The following is a 14,881-nucleotide window of genomic DNA, read 5'->3' as shown; positions in this document are numbered from 1 at the left end:
TTGATTCATACCCTGAATAGCTGCAATTGCCAGGGTGGAGCCAGGCCCAAGCCAGGAGCTAAGAGTTTCTTCCATTCCCCTCATGTGGCCCAAGAACTTGGGTCACTCTTCTCTGCTTTCCCAGGCATATTAGCAGGGAGCTGGATCAGAATTGGAGCAGCTGGGACTCGAACTGGTAACGCGTACGGGATGCTGGCACTGCTGGCAGTGGATTTAACGGCAAGCCTGATACCTTAAGTTTGAGCTTAAGGGGAGGAAGCAAAGGAGGAAAGGAAAAGACAAGGACCAAGGGGAGGGTATTTGTCCACTTGGATCCCTTCAGTCCCTCCTTAGAGTACCTAGATTTGAGTCCTGGCTCCGCTCCCCATTTTGACTTCCCACTAATGCACACCCTGGGAGGCAGCAGGGATGGCTTAAGCAAAGTGGTTGAGTCCTTCCTGCCTATGTGGGAGACCTGAATGGAGTTCCTGGCTCCTGGCTTTGGCCTGCCCATTCCCAGTTGTTATGTGCATTTGGAGAGTGGACCAGTTGATGAAGGATCTCTGTGTGTCTCCATCTCCATCTTTTTGCCTTTAAATAAATAAAAATTGTCTAGAGGAGGTGGACTGGGCAAGGTTAGGAATACCTGGGTGGCGGGGCCGGCGCCGTGGCTCACTGGTTAATCCTCTGCCTGCAGCGCTGGCATCCCATATGGGCGCCGGGTTCTAGTCCCGGTTGCTCCTCTTCCAGGCCAGCTCTCTGCTGTGGGCCGGGAAAGCAGTGGAGGATGGCCCAAGTGCTTGGGCCCCTGCACCCATGTAGGAGACCAGGAGGAAGCACCTGGCTCCTGGCTTCGGATCGGCACAGCTCCGGCTCTAGTGGCCATTTTGGGGGTGAACCAAAGGAAGGAAGACCTTTCTCTCTGTCTCTCTCTCACACTATCTATAACTCTACCTGTCAAATAAATTAAAAAAAAAAAAAAAAGGAATACCTGGGGACCTTTCAGGAAGACAAACACTGCTTGCTGAGACACAGGGCAGAATGTGGTCCACAGTCACAGGGTACCTGCTATGCAGGTGTCTCCATCCCACAGTCACAGGACACCTGGTGTGTAGGTGACTCCATCCCGCAGTCACGGGACACCTGGTGTGCAGCTAACTCCATCCCGCAGTCACGGGACACCTGGTGTGCAGGTGACTCCATCCCGCAGTCACGGGACACCTGGTGTGCAGGTGAATCCATCCTGCAGTCACGGGACACCTGGTGTGCAGGTGACTCTATCCTGTAGTCACGGGACACCTGGTGTGCAGGTGACTCCATCCCACAGTCACGGGACACCTGGTGTGCAGGTGAATCCATCCTGCAGTCACGGGACACCTGGTGTGCAGGTGACTCTATCCCGCAGTCACGGGAAACCTGGTGTGCAGCTAACTCCATCCCACAGTCACAGGCACCTGGTGTACAGGTGACTCCCATAGTCACGGGACACCTGGTGTGCAGGTGACTCCATCCCGCAGTCACTGGACACCTGGTGTACAGGTGACTCCCATAGTCACGGGACACCTGGTGTGCAGGTGACTCCATTCCACAGTCATGGGACACCTGGTGTGCAGGTGACTCCATCCCGCAGTCACTGGACACCTGGTATACAGGTGACTCCCATAGTCACGGGACACCTGGTGTGCAGGTGACTCCATTCCACAGTCATGGGACACCTGGTGTACAGGTGACTCCATCCCACAGTCACAGGACACCTGGTGTACAGGTAACTCCATCCCATAGTCACAGGCACCTGGTATACAGGTGACTCCCATAGTCACGGGACACCTGGTGTGCAGGTAACTCCATCCCGCAGTCACGGGACATCTTGTGTGCTGGTGACTCCATCCCACACAGTCACGGGATACTTGGTGTACAGGTAATTCCATCTCATAGTCACGGGACACCTGGCATGCAGGTGACTCATCCATGTCACCAGACTTCGATGAGTAGGAGTTTGTCTCCAGTTTTCAGAGGAGAAAACTGAGTCTTAAAGAAAAGTTAATAACTTGCCCCAAATGCCAGTCTCCAGCATGTCAGAGGCTGAAAAACCAAGCCTGTTTATGATTTTCACCTGGGGGGAAGAAAAGAAAGATGATGCAGCAAAGAGCTCCTAAGGTGAACCAGGGGGGAGTTGAGGGAGTGCAGGTGACACAGCTCAGATCCCAGGATCCCAAAAATCCAGGTCACTGTGGATCCCAAGGCAGCGGGGGCCATCGCAGGGAAGCCTGGCCAGTGGCTGCCTCCATGCTGGATCTTCATGTCGGGCTCCAGAGTTCCAGTCCATTTCTTTTCTTTTTTTTTTTTTTAAGATTTATTTATTTATTTGAAAGTCAGAGTTACACAGAGAAAGAAGGAGAGCCAGAGAGAAAGCCAGGGAGAGAACCGATGGTTCACTCCCCAACTGGCTGCAATGGCCAGAGCTGTGCCAATCTGATGCCAGGAGCCAGGAGCTTCCTCCGAGTCTTTCCCATGTGGGTGCAGGGCCCAAGGACTTGGGCCATCTTCTACTGCTTTCCTAGGCCACAGCAGAGAGCTGGATCGGAAGTGGAGCAGCCGGGACTTGAACCGGCGTCCATACGGGATGCCGGCACTGCAGGCGGAGGCCTTACTCATTACGCCATCCAGTCCATTTCTTAACCCTCCTGCACTCTCTGGGGGCCCAAGGGAAAAGAAACTGCTTCCGCCGGCAGCTGCCTGCAGCTCTTCCAGGAGCACAGGCCTTCCCTGGGATGGCTGCTGGCGGCTGTGCACGTGGAAAAGGATAGGGAGGGCCTGGGGGCAGGTTGCCTGCTCCGTCAGGTGCCACCAGTGTCCCCTGCGGGTAAGCTCAGTCTTGGTGTGTGCCAGGAGCTGTGCCGAACACTCGCCCCCATCACCTGTGGTATCCACCACGTTTTATACCAGGGGCTTCAAAATGTTCATGAAAAAAGTGAATTAAGAGAGTTTATTAAGTGCCAAAGAATTTTGAAATCTATGCACAGCTTTTTCATAGCTCAGTTTTCCATGGAGTGTCTTGTAAAGTTTATTTATTTATTTGAGAGATGGATGCCCACAGTGGCCAAGGTTTGGCCAAGGCTGGGTCAAGGCTGAAACCAAGAGCTTAGAAGCCAATCCATTCTCCCACATGGGTGGCAGGCACTCGATCACTTGAGCCATAGCCTGCTGGCTCCCAGAGTCTGCATTAGTACGAGGCCACAATCGGGAGCCCGAGGCACTCTGATGTGGGATACAGGCAGTTCAACTTCTATGCCAGACACCTGCCTTTCTATTAACTTTTTTTAAATTAATTTATTTGAAAGGTAGAGTTACAGAGAGACAGAGAGAGGGAGAGATCTTTCATCTACTGGTTCACTCCCCACATGGCTGCAACCGCCAGGGCTGGGCCAGGCTGTAGCCAAGAGCTGGGTCTCCCATGTGGGTGCAGGGGCCCCAGCACGTGGACCATCTTCCGCTGCTTTCCCAGGCACATGAGCAGGCAGCTGGATCACAAGTAGAGCAGCTGGGACTCGAACCACTGCTCGTGTGGGATGCAGGCGCTGCAGGCAGTGTCTTCACCTGCTGCGCCACTACACTGGCCCCTCCATGAAACTTTTTGAAGACCCCTTTTATGCATGGATTTTTTTTGCACTAAATAGACTTCTGTTTTTATTTTAAAGATTTATTTTATTTATTTGAAAGACAGTTACAGAGAGAGGTAGAGACAGAGAGAGAGGACTTCCATCTGCTGGTTCACTCCCCAGATGGCTGCAACGGCTGGAGCTGCGCTGATCTGAAGCCAGGAGCCAGGAGCTTCTTCTTGGTCTCCCACATGGATGCAGGGGCCCAAGGACCTGGGCCATCTTCTGTTGCTATCCCAGGCCATAGCAGAGAACTGAATCGGAAGAGGAGCAGCCGGGACTAGAACCGGCGCCCACATGGGATGCTGGCGCCTCAGGCCAGGGCTTTAACCCTCTGTGCCACAGCACTGGCCCCCTAGACTTCTATTTTAATTCTGTTTCCCATGAGCTTTTTGAGGCCCCCTCGTGCTCCTGCACCTGTTGTAGTATCCTCTCTCTGGGGGGGAAGCAGACAGGCTCTGACAGATGTCCCCATTCAGCTGTCACGGAGCTGGGACCCAAGCCTAGGCTGTGTGGCCTCTTTCCACAACAGCCTGCTTTCTTGGCCGCATGGGCAGTAACAGGGAGGGGGACAGGGTCTGAGTGGGCACGGAAGGGCTCCTCCCAGGTGCCTCTTGTGCCGTTCCTGGCTCATCCCGCTCCTCCTTCCTTCAGGATCCTCCAAGCCGGCCTGGAAGTGGAGCGACTTTCCCTCAGGAATTTCTTCCACCACTTCCACTCCAAGCGCGGCATGTGGAACCGCCGGCAGATGAAGATGCCGTGAGGCCGGGCGCGGCCCACGGACCCACCACTTCCTGCCCCTGGCCTTGAGGTTGCTCCCCAGGGCCCCTGCTGGCCGCTGCAGGAGGGTGCACAAGGCGGGCAGAAGCCACGGCTGGACCCTCAGAGGCCTCCCAGGGCCAGGCGCTGAGGCTCCTGTCCCCGGCCCTGGGCCTGCAGAAGGGAGGACTTTGGAGAGAGGCCGGAGGGGCACTTGCTCGGTACCAGAGAAGGCCAGGACGCTCAGGTCAGGAAGGAGACACCTGCCTGAGGACCCCCCCAGCCCCCCACCCCACCAGCTGCTCCTCGAGGGTGCAGCCCCACATGCCGCGGGGCCCTTCCCATGGAGTGCTGACTGGGACTTGGAAGCTTCTACTGGACATATTTTATGTGGGGGGAGGGCTGTATTTTTGTTTTTAACCAGAGAACCAAACTGCTGTGTAGAGCCAGCCTTGACTGTGAGAGGGGCTGGAGTGGGTGTCCCCCCCCCCCCCCGCCACCACGTGTGTCCCTCTCTGAGGCTGGCTGTGTGGGAGACAGTCCTCAGCTCTTGCCCAGGCTCGTGCCTTCCAGAGACACACAGCTCTCCCAGGAGCCACCAGGCAGCTGTCCCTTCCCCTCTCAGTGGCTTGGGGGCAGGGCTCTGCCCTCCCCCGGCGCCCACTGGGGCAGGGTGAACAGGAGAGCAAAGAGGGTATTGATGAAATCTGTGGGCTCCCCTTGGGTGGGAGAGTGAGAAGGGAAGAGGAAACTCAGTCTTCCCAACCCTGCACCTCCTGCCCTGGGGAAGAGGGAGCGGGCGAGAGGTCTGGGGCGCTGAGGAAGAGGATGGGACGGAGCAGTTTCCGGGGGGAGATGGCCTTGGCTTTCTCTATCCCGGGGAACCGGATGATCACGCACATGTGTTGCCCTAGTGGTCCCCAGCTGCTCCAGTGGCTGGGGTCGCCGCCGCCGCTGCCGCTGCTGCTACTGCTGCTGCCGCCTCTGACAGGTGCACCAGGGGTGCATCAGACGTGGGCCCTTGCACGCCAGTCTGTTGAGGGAGGTGGGCCCTGTGGAGAAGGCTGATGATGGGAGGTGAGGCCACAGGGCTGAGCCCAGGCTCCCCGTGGGAAAGCGTTGTGGCTGCTGGTCCACCAGGTGGGCCTTGCATTCACCAAGAGCGTGGGCTCGGTGTAGGGGAGGGAGGACTCCCACAAGGGAGGACTTCCCTTGGATGGAGCCAGGAAGGATGAAGGCTTTTCCAAGAACTGGCCGTGCCTGCCCCCTGTGCTGTGGCCGTCCTGCTGCCCGCTCAGGCCTCCAGCCCTCTGGGCTCACTGGGAACTGACCGCGGCTGCACTAGTCTCACTGCGGTGTCAGGTTTCTTCCTGGGCCTCCCGCTTTCTAGAACGTTGCTTTGGAAGGCCTGGAGCGGCCCCGCCCCCACCTCCTGCCTCACTCGGTAGCCCGGAGCCAGCCCCAGCCACCCGGCCCCGCCCTCACGGCCAGTCCCCAGGCCAGTGCCTTGCGTTTGCAGTGTCTTACCTCGACACCGTCTGCCTTAAGGGGGAGGGCCTGCTGTGGCCCTTACCTGGAGGGAAATGTCTTGGGGGTTGGGGGGAGGGAGTGGGATGGTGGGGGCGAGCGTTGAATACAGCATCTTCTTAGGAAAAAGTCGGTTCTTGTATTTTCCTGTTGCCTATTCGCCGTGGGAGAAGGGAGACTGCGGAGCAAGCCTGTCTCCCTGTCTGATGGAGGTGCTGGAGCCCCTCCCCCACCACCTGCACCCTCACCTCTGCTCTGGTGTCTGAGGTCGGAGCTGGGGTTTGCTCAGAATGGGGGTGGAGGGGCCCAGGCACCCTCTGTCCCGCAGGGTCGTGGAGGTTGGTGGTTGTAAGGGGGAGTGGGCAGGCTGGGTGACGGAGGGAGGTGGGGCTGGTTGGAGAGCAGCGAGGAGGGCGAGGGGTTGCTTGTTCTGAGGCAGCAGACAGTCTCGGGCACCCTCCTTCACTGGGGCTCCCTGTGGATGCTGCACGGCACAGCTCTGCCTTCCTGGTTGTACTTGGCCTAGGCAAAACCCAGGTGCTTTGTGCTCCCTAAACATACGTGCCAGAGCCTGCTCGTGTGCGAGCTAGGTGTACAGTAGGTTCTTGAACAGGACAAAGATGGGCTCCAGGGTGGGCATTTGGCCTGGTGATTAAGACACCAGTTAGGACACCCATGTCCTACATCCGAGCACCTGGGTTCGAGTCCCAGCTCCAGCTTCTTGCTAAGGTAGACCCTAGATGACAGCCAGCGATGGCTCAAATACTTGGGTTCTTGCCCCCAAGAACCTGGATTGAGTTCCCTGCTCCTGACATTGGGATTTGGGAGTAAACCAGTGGATGGAAGTGTTCTTGCTCACTCTCCTCTGCCTTCTAGCTATCAAAAAAAAAAAAAAAAAAAAAAAAAAAAGATTGACAGAGTGGATTTGCAGAAACTTTTATAGATAGAAATCATTCCATTTTACAGAAAAGGAAAATGAGGCCCGGGGCAGTGGGAAGGAACGGGGTGAAGTTAGAAGCAGAGTCCGGAAGCTGGGCGGAGCTGGGCTGTGCAGACGCGCCTCACATGCTGGAGGTGCCACCCACGACGGGCAAGGCCGGCAGTACCCAGGGCTGAGCTCAGAACTCCAGCCCAGTGAGACAGCACGTCTTAATTCCGGCTCGTGTGGTTGGGAGCGAGGACAGCTACACTGCTACGAAGGAAGTTCTCCCAGGGGCGGTGACGCGCGCCCACTCCCTGGCAGAAGGGAGAGGAAGGAGGCGGCACAGCTGCAGACCCAGTACCTGCGGAGGAGGCAGAGATGGCGTGAAGGCGGGGGCAGCTGCACAGTCGGACTTGCACATGCGCACACTGTGCCGGCCAGCTGTTCAGATGCAGGTGCTGCGACTCTGCCTTTCTGGGAGGCCCCCGGCGGTTTTGCTGCTGTTGCTGGCCCTTGGCCCATTATCTGAGCAGCAGGGATTGCTCCACAGTGCGAGGAGAAATCCGGCAGCTCTGGCCTTGCTCCCCTTCCCACTCCCGCGGGGGGCCTCCCAGAGCCCCAGCCCCAGGTCTTACAGACACCCTGGCCCCCAGCGCTATGGGCCTGGGCCTTTTGCCTGGCAGGGCTGCGTCTCCTACCCGAACCTCCAGAGCTGAGAGAAGGGCTGGCCACCTGGGGGCGCCCCTGACCCCGGCTACCTTTCAGCCTTCTCCCTCACCCAGGGTGCTGCTGTGTTCACAGAGGGTTCCTTGAGGCCCTGACAGCCAGGAACCCCGTCTGATGCGCTCCGAAGGCTGTGATGAAGACGCTGATGACGACGGTGAGGAAGATGAAGGTGGTGGCCACGTCGTTGAGCTGGTTTAGCCGCCCCTGCTTCTCTACCTCATTCAGGTTCAGCCGTGCTGTGGGGGAGCCAGGAGTGTGAGGAGGGCAGGGTCAGTGCGGAGGCGGTGGCCTGGAGCTGCCCCACAGCATCCCCTGGAGTGTGGAGGAAGCCTGGCGTCCCAGAGACCACGTGGCCTCTGGATCAGGGAGGTGGCAATGCTTACTGGGCGGGAGTGCCCATGGCCCTCACTGACAGCTCGGGGCTTCGTAGAATCGGGATTCAGGCACTTACACTGGGTCTTCTAAAGTGGAGATAGGAGCTTCCCAAAAGGCTGTCGGGACCTGTGCTGCACATTAGTGGGACAGCTCTCAGCCGGTCCTGGGGGTCTGCCCCGGGATTCCTACAGACAGGACAGGGTGCCTGCCCTCACTCCCCAAAGTTCTTACTTGGACATTTACAGGCACAGGGCTGACGCCAGGCTAGGCTGTGGCTGAGCAGCCGCGTGCACAGGGGCACGGGGGTGACAGGGAAACACCTGCCACAGTATGCCTCCTCACCCATGAGCACCAGGAGGATCCCGATGACCAGCTGCAGGAGCAGGGACGCACTGATGAGGCTGACCAGGGTGGTGTAGTAATGGAAGGACGGCCCCTGCTCGAGCACGGCCTTCAGCCGCAGGGCATTGGACATGAAGAGAGCCACATCCAGCATGCTCTCTGCCACGCTCTTCTTGGTGGTGTAATGGTTCAGGTTGATGGGCTGGTTCCTTCTTGGGTTGGAGTTCCCGGGCTGTGAGGGAGAAAGAAAGCAGGTTCACTGAGGAGGCTCCAGAGGAAAAGCACTCAGGAGACTGGAGACAGGAGAGAGGCTGTACAGTGAGGCTGAAGGTGACCAGGAACTGGGACAGAGTGGAGGTGAGAAAAGAATGCAAGGAGGGGGGCCGGCACTGTGGTGCAGTAGGTTAATCCTCTGCCTGCGGCGCCGGCATCTCATATGGGCGCCGATTCTAGTCCCAGCTGCTCCACTTCCATTCCAGCTCACTGCTATGGCCTGAGAAAGCAGCAGAAGATGGCCCAAGTCCTTGGGCCCCTGCGCCCGCGTGGGAGACCTGGGGGAAGCTCCTGGCTCCTGGCTTCGCATCGGCCCCGCTCTGGCTGTCGCCCCCATTTGGGGAGTGAACCAGCGGGTAGAAGACTTCTCTCTCTGTCTCTCCCTCTCCCTGTCTGTGACTCTACCTGTCAAATATAAAATAAAAATATTTTAAAAATAAAAGAATGGAAGGAGGACTTTGGAAGATGTTTTAGCCTGACGGTAGAGAGGTGACCCAACAGATAACAATAGGATAGATATCTGTTGAGTGGATGGTTAAATGGATGATGGATTGGTGGGTGGGGAATGGAGGGATGGGTAGATGGGTGGATGGAGGGATGGATGGTTGGACAGGCAGGAAGATGGATGGATGGATGGATGGATGGATGGACTAGTGCATAGATGGATGGGTGGGAGGATGGGTTGGTGGATGGGCAGGTATCAGAGGGTGTGGATACTCCTTGTACTCAGTGTGATCCCAGCATGCCACTTCACTTGGGTAATTACACAGAGGCCAGCTGAGAGTGGAGAGAAGCCTATCTGGTTAGCACCTTTGGACTCCAAGGAGCCTTAAGATGTCTTGAAATGCAGTTGTTGCCAAAATTTCTTGGTAGTATAATCCCAGCATTAAAAACCATCTTTGGTAATGCATTCATACTACTTGAGGGTACTTCAAAAGGCTTGTGGGAAAATAGAATTAAAATACAAGTTTATTTTGGGGTAAAAACTTTTGAAATCTATGAGGAGTTTTTTCACAAAAATTGATTTTCCATGAACTTTTTGAAGACCTTTCATCTGTACATTCTTTCATTACACATCAGGGAAGTAAAGCCTTCACCTGTGCCCATCCTATAGGGGCACCGGTTCGAGTCCCAACTGTTCCACTTCCGATCCAGCTCCCTGCTGATGTACTTGGGAAAGCACAGGTGCTTGGGCTCCTGCACCCGTGTGGGAAACCTAGAAGAAGCCCTGGCTCCTGGCTTCGGCCTGGCCCAGCCCCAGCTGTTGTGGCCATTTGGGGAGTGGACCAGCAGATGAAGATCTCTCTCTCTCTCTCTCTGTTTTCTCCTCTCTCTGTGTAACTCTGACTTTCAAATAAATAAATAAATATTTTTTAAAATCATGAACATATTTCACTGGACTAATGCATATCATAAAATATACAAAAGCAGAAACTTTGAGATTACATAAAAATTAACATATATAGAAGTTTAATCTTCTTATCATATTGCAAAAGCCGGTCTTGAGGACCCCTCATTGGAGACCTCTGCTGGGCCAACAGCAGGGGTGTCTGCCCCTGGCCCTTCGAAGTTCAGCCCGAAGTCTCCACCGTCCTCAGCAGCATTTCCAGGCTCCAGGGTCAAGTCTGAGCTGCGTGTGGGGCGTGGACTCAGACTGGGCGTCCCTCGGCCCAGCGCAGGGCAGGTCCCCGCACTTGACTTCGTCATTATCAGCATTTCATGGGAACCCCCTTTCTGGGCGGGGTGGGACTCATGGAGGCCTGGGGGTGCATGGGACTGGGAGGCCTCAGGGCAGCCCTCGTGTGACAGGCTGTGCATCCATGTCCTGTGGTGCCTGCGCTATGAGTGCCGCCCACCCATTCTGCCCCACCCCAGGAGGGTTGGCACTGACCCATCTGGTGGGTGGTCACTCATACCAGGCTCTGTCCAGATACAGCTGTGGCCCCAGACTCCCTGCCCTTGATGCACCCCCACAGCCATCAGCGTGTCCAGTGGTCACCAGCTTGGCACTGTCTCCCCCTGCCAGATGAGCTCTCAGTTCAAATCCGACAAACCCATCTCGCCTGGAGGAGGCGCCTTCTCCAAGGAGCTGCACGCCAGCGGCCAGCAAACCCTGGCCTGCAGGGCTTGGATCTGAGTGCTGAATGGCAGGGCCAGAGGCGGGTGGGGGCCTTGGGGCCGCGGCAATCTTCCTGCATGGGTTCCGGCAGACCTGGGCACAGGGTATGCAGGATTCATTGTGGTCTTCGGAGGCGCAGGCCTCTGCCTCTCCTCCCTGAATATGGGGCCTGTTCTGGGCTCCGGTTTTGCTGGGTGTCAATTCAGGGCTGCCTTGAGCTGAGCCCCACCCTTTTAGGGCCTGCATTGGGTGGGTGACATCAGCTAGGCACCCGCTTCCTGGAGGTGTCGCTTCTCCCAGTGTCCACATGGTGGCATACGGGGCCCAGAGACGTGCCCTGGGCACTGGCTGCCAGCCGTGGTTTCTCCACCAGGAATCCACGCCCAGGGCAGGATGGGGGTTCAGCCTGGACTGCCTGGAGGCCCGGGCCGGGAGCCTGGTGTACAGGCCTGGAGAGGTCCACCTGGGATCCACCAAGCGCATGTGCCTTACGAGAGGCTATGAGTCAGCCAACCCTGAAGTGAGGCCCGGTGCAGTGGTTAGGAGGGAGCCGGCTGTGAGGCCCTGGCCAGAGTGCCTTGGAAAGGGTCACTGGGTAGTAGCTTCTGTAAAAGCAGGGACAGAGTTTTCTTAATCCTGCTGGGCCAGTTTAGGTGCAGCCTGCTCAGAGGCAGAGGGATGACTTAAATGGCCTGGTGTCCCTCCCTGATAGCCTGAGGACTGGATTAGATCAAACCCTAAATCCTGTAGGATGCCATCCTCCTTACCCACAGCCCTGAGACTGGGGGCAACGCAGTGGGGGCGGGCAAGGTAGCCTTTGCTCCTGCCTCAGAGGAGCTGGCCCTTTAAGGCCAGGCCCAGGCACATCAGGAACAAAGGCCCGGGAATGTGGGCTGGGCCGCAGCCGCAGCCTGAGTCATTTGTGTTTCCGGGCCTGGGATCCCGGCTCCCCGTCTCCGGCTCTCCAGGCCCTCCCTGGGCTGCCTGCGTGCCCACCTCTGACCCCGGCCCCTGCCAGCCCGCGGTCCCGCTTGGCACAGGGGCTGGGGGCCGCAGCCTGGTTCCCATGGCTGTGAAGCAGAGAAGAGCACGTCTCTGGGGGAGCAGAAGCTCCGGGGCCACTGAATGACACTTTGTTCCTCCCCTCCGGGAAAGAGCCACGTGGAGCTCTCCCCAGCCTGAGGTCGCTCTCAAAGGCCCTCTGTGTCCTGGTGGCTCCACTTGACCTTCGACCTTCACATAAGGTCCCCTGGGACGCCCTGAGAAAAGGCACCCTTGCACTCCCTGCCAACCAGGGCTCTGAAGATGGTGCAGGGGTGGGGCGTGGGGGGCCAGTGGCTGTGGGTTTGATGATGTGGCTGGGGACACCACAGACCCACTCCAGCAGTTTCCCAGCTTCCCCCAGCACCACCCAGTCCCTCCCTCTTTCTCACCCCTCCCCATCCCCATCCCCACCCAGGCCCTCTTGCTGAGTGGCAGCTCCCAACACCAGTTGGGCCCTGTCCCTGGAAGTCCCTGATTGCTCCATTGTTCCACTGGGCGATCGTAGACCACCTTAAAGCTTGCTGGCCTATGTTTTTGTCTATGAGTCAGAGAGGAATGAATGTTCCTCAGTAGAAGAGCAAACTCATTTTCACAGTGTTGACATTAATGGTCAGTGGGGACAGTCCGTCTTCCCTGGAAACAAGGGCACAGAGCTGTGCTCCCAGAGGGTCCTGGGGGCGGGGCAACCTCGGAGGCCTATGTAATTGTCCACCACTCAGTGCGCTTGGGACCCGGAGCCGTGGTGGGCCCGACAGCGAGGGGCTGAGAGGTGAGCACTTGTGGCAGCCTGGTCCCAGGTGCAAATCCCTGGCTCTGCTCCCAGTGGCAGGTGGCGCGCAGTGCCCCTCACTGGGCTCCTTTTATTACCTGTGAGAGCCAGCAGGTACAGACAGAGGGATCTGGGAGTGGGGACCCCCCCATCCCAGGCCGAAGGTAGGGGTGGAGAGGCTGAGGGTGACCCCTCCCAGAGGCGGAGCTCGGGAGCTGTGGGGCCAGGCCTGGGGGCAGAGGCAGTGAGTCACTGGGCAGGCAGCTCACCTGCTCGGGTGACCCTCGGTGAGTCATCCCTTAGAGAGCCGCATGACAGCCTCCCTGGTGTCCGCTCCAACTTGGGGCGGCAACCAAAGTAGGCCGGAGCAGCAGTGGCTGTGGCCCTTCCGCTGGCTCAGGAGGACCGAGCCCCTGGGACAGCCAGGCCTCACCAGAGTAAGAGATGGGGCCAGCTGATAGCCCAGAGGGAAAGGGCGGGAACCTGCCCGGGAGTGATTTGCTCCAATGAATGGATTTGGGTGACCCACTCTGCCAGCGGCTTTTAATTAGGTGTCCAAGGTCTTTACCCCTGTCAGAGACCAGCGGGGAGGGGGGCCTGGGCGTGTCCCACTAAGCACAGGAGCAGGTTCTCAATGCACTGGAATGATGTCGCTCCACTATGGAGTGCATGCTTTGTCATCTATGTCGTCCTCACAAGAGCTCTGAGCAGTAGGCAAGGGCAAGGTTATTGCCATTGAGAAACAGGAGGCACAGAGAGACTAAGTGACTGCCCAAGATCTCAGCGCACAGGCTGTGGCCCAATTCTGTACGTGCCAGAGCCCGTTGTTTGAAAACATTGCTTGAGAGAGAGAAGTAGGAAGATGACAGATAGATGACTGATAGTAGATATGGAGCTTCCATTAGCTGATTCACTCTCCCAACGCCCAAAGAGCTAGACCTGGGCCAGGGCCAACGCCGGAGCTGGGAACTCAATCCAGGTCTCCCAGGTGGGTGGCAGAAGCTGTTTCTCAAGCCGTCACCACTGCCTCCCAGGGCCCGCGTTAGCAGAAAGCCGGAGTCGGGAAGAAAACCCAGGCACCGCAAGGTGGGACTCAGGCATCTCAGCCACCAGGCCCAGCTCCTGCCCCAGCCCGGGGTTTTAACCCCTCCTGCAAGACCGCCAAGCAGTTGAAGACCAACTCTACCACCCAAGAGTTTAGGATCTGAAGGTAAACCTCCATGCCCTATGATGAAAGAAGACCATGGGACAGTGCCACATGGGTGCCTGTGCCCGCTCGCCAGGAGGTGAGTGACGTGGGTCCCAGGCGGGCTGACTGCAGTGGGGCTGTGACCCCTGAGCCCTTGAAAGGCTGTGAGATCCGAAGGTAAAAGGCGTGGGTTCCAACCGGTAAGAAGGGAAGGAAGTAGCTGGAAGAATAAGGTTGAACAAGGGGCTTCTGTCTGTTACCTTTTGAATTTTGAACCAGGTAAATGTTTGAACTGTCTAAAAAATGAATTGGAGAGGCCGGATTTGTGGCATAACGGGTTAAGAGGCCGCCTTCAACACCAGCATCCCATATGGGTGCCGGTTCGAATCTAGGCTGCTCCACTTCTGATCCAGCTCCCTGCTAATGCACCTGGGAGAGCAGTGGAAGATAGTCCAAGTGCTTGAGCCCTTGCAACTGCGTGGGAGATCTGGGTGAAACTCCTGACTTCCGCCTGGCCCAGCCCTGGCTGTTGCGGCCATCTGGGGAATGAACAAGTGAATGGAAGACTTCCCTATCTCTCTGGAACTCTGTCTTTCAAATAAATAAAAATCTATCTTAAATAAATAAATAAATAAATTTGAAAGAAAAAAGTGCATGCCCAAAAGGCCAATGGTTAACACAAAGCTGAAATTATAATTTTCTCACGCAGACTGTAGCTTCTCCACCTGTGACATGGGAGTGGCTTCCACCTTGTCTGGCACAGAGCATTGTTAGAAAGAGCACTGTGATCACGGGTGACTGAGCTTCGAGAACTGCCAAGTGATAGACAGACGTGGGGTGATGGAGAAACCTCTGGCACTCAGGAGCACACTCCCACCTGCGGGCCTGCAGGCGCTTGGAAATAACGTTGTCACTCAGGGCTTTTCTTGGCCCAAATTTTGAGGCAGGCACCATTTATCTTCTCAGCAAGCTGCAAGTTGATTTTTTTTTTTTTTTTTTGAGAGGCAGGGAGATGGACACACAGGAAAAGCCCACACAGAAAAAAACTCCCAATCTGCTGGTTCACTCTCCAAACACCTGCAATTGTCTGGCCTGGGCTGAGCCAGTCTAAAGCCAGGAGCCAGGAGCTCAATCCAGGCACCCCACCCCCCCATCCCCAGGCGTGGGTAGCAAGGACCAAATTATGTGAGCCATCACC

The 14,881-nt window shown here is 57.0% G+C and overlaps 2 protein-coding genes across 3 annotated transcripts in view; one reads left to right on the top strand and one right to left on the bottom strand.

The window, feature by feature from the left end:
* The window catches only part of B4GALNT3 (beta-1,4-N-acetyl-galactosaminyltransferase 3), a 108,572-nt gene extending 102,649 nt beyond the window's left edge, over nt 1–5,923 (top strand). Inside the window, exon 20 of the mRNA XM_062195421.1 lies at nt 4,293–5,923. Coding sequence (XP_062051405.1) covers nt 4,293–4,401 — 109 coding nt within the window. The 3' untranslated portion in view covers nt 4,402–5,923. The remainder of the gene's footprint in view (nt 1–4,292) is intronic.
* A 936-nt stretch (nt 5,924–6,859) lies between these two features.
* Nucleotides 6,860–14,881, bottom strand: part of NINJ2 (ninjurin 2) — a 177,932-nt gene continuing 169,910 nt past the window's right edge. For both annotated transcript variants that reach the window (XM_062194627.1, XM_062194629.1), the window contains 3 exons: nt 8,290–8,521; nt 7,625–7,808; nt 6,860–7,207 (listed from right to left, as the gene is read on the bottom strand). In XM_062194627.1, coding sequence (XP_062050611.1) covers nt 7,642–7,808; nt 8,290–8,521 — 399 coding nt within the window. In that variant the 3' untranslated portion in view covers nt 6,860–7,207; nt 7,625–7,641. The remainder of the gene's footprint in view (nt 7,208–7,624; nt 7,809–8,289; nt 8,522–14,881) is intronic.

This window comes from Lepus europaeus, chromosome 6 (genome assembly GCF_033115175.1).
Source record: "Lepus europaeus isolate LE1 chromosome 6, mLepTim1.pri, whole genome shotgun sequence".
NCBI lineage: Eukaryota > Metazoa > Chordata > Mammalia > Lagomorpha > Leporidae > Lepus > Lepus europaeus.
Note: the sequence above shows the minus strand (reverse complement) of the source record. Positions and strands in the feature narration are given on the sequence as shown.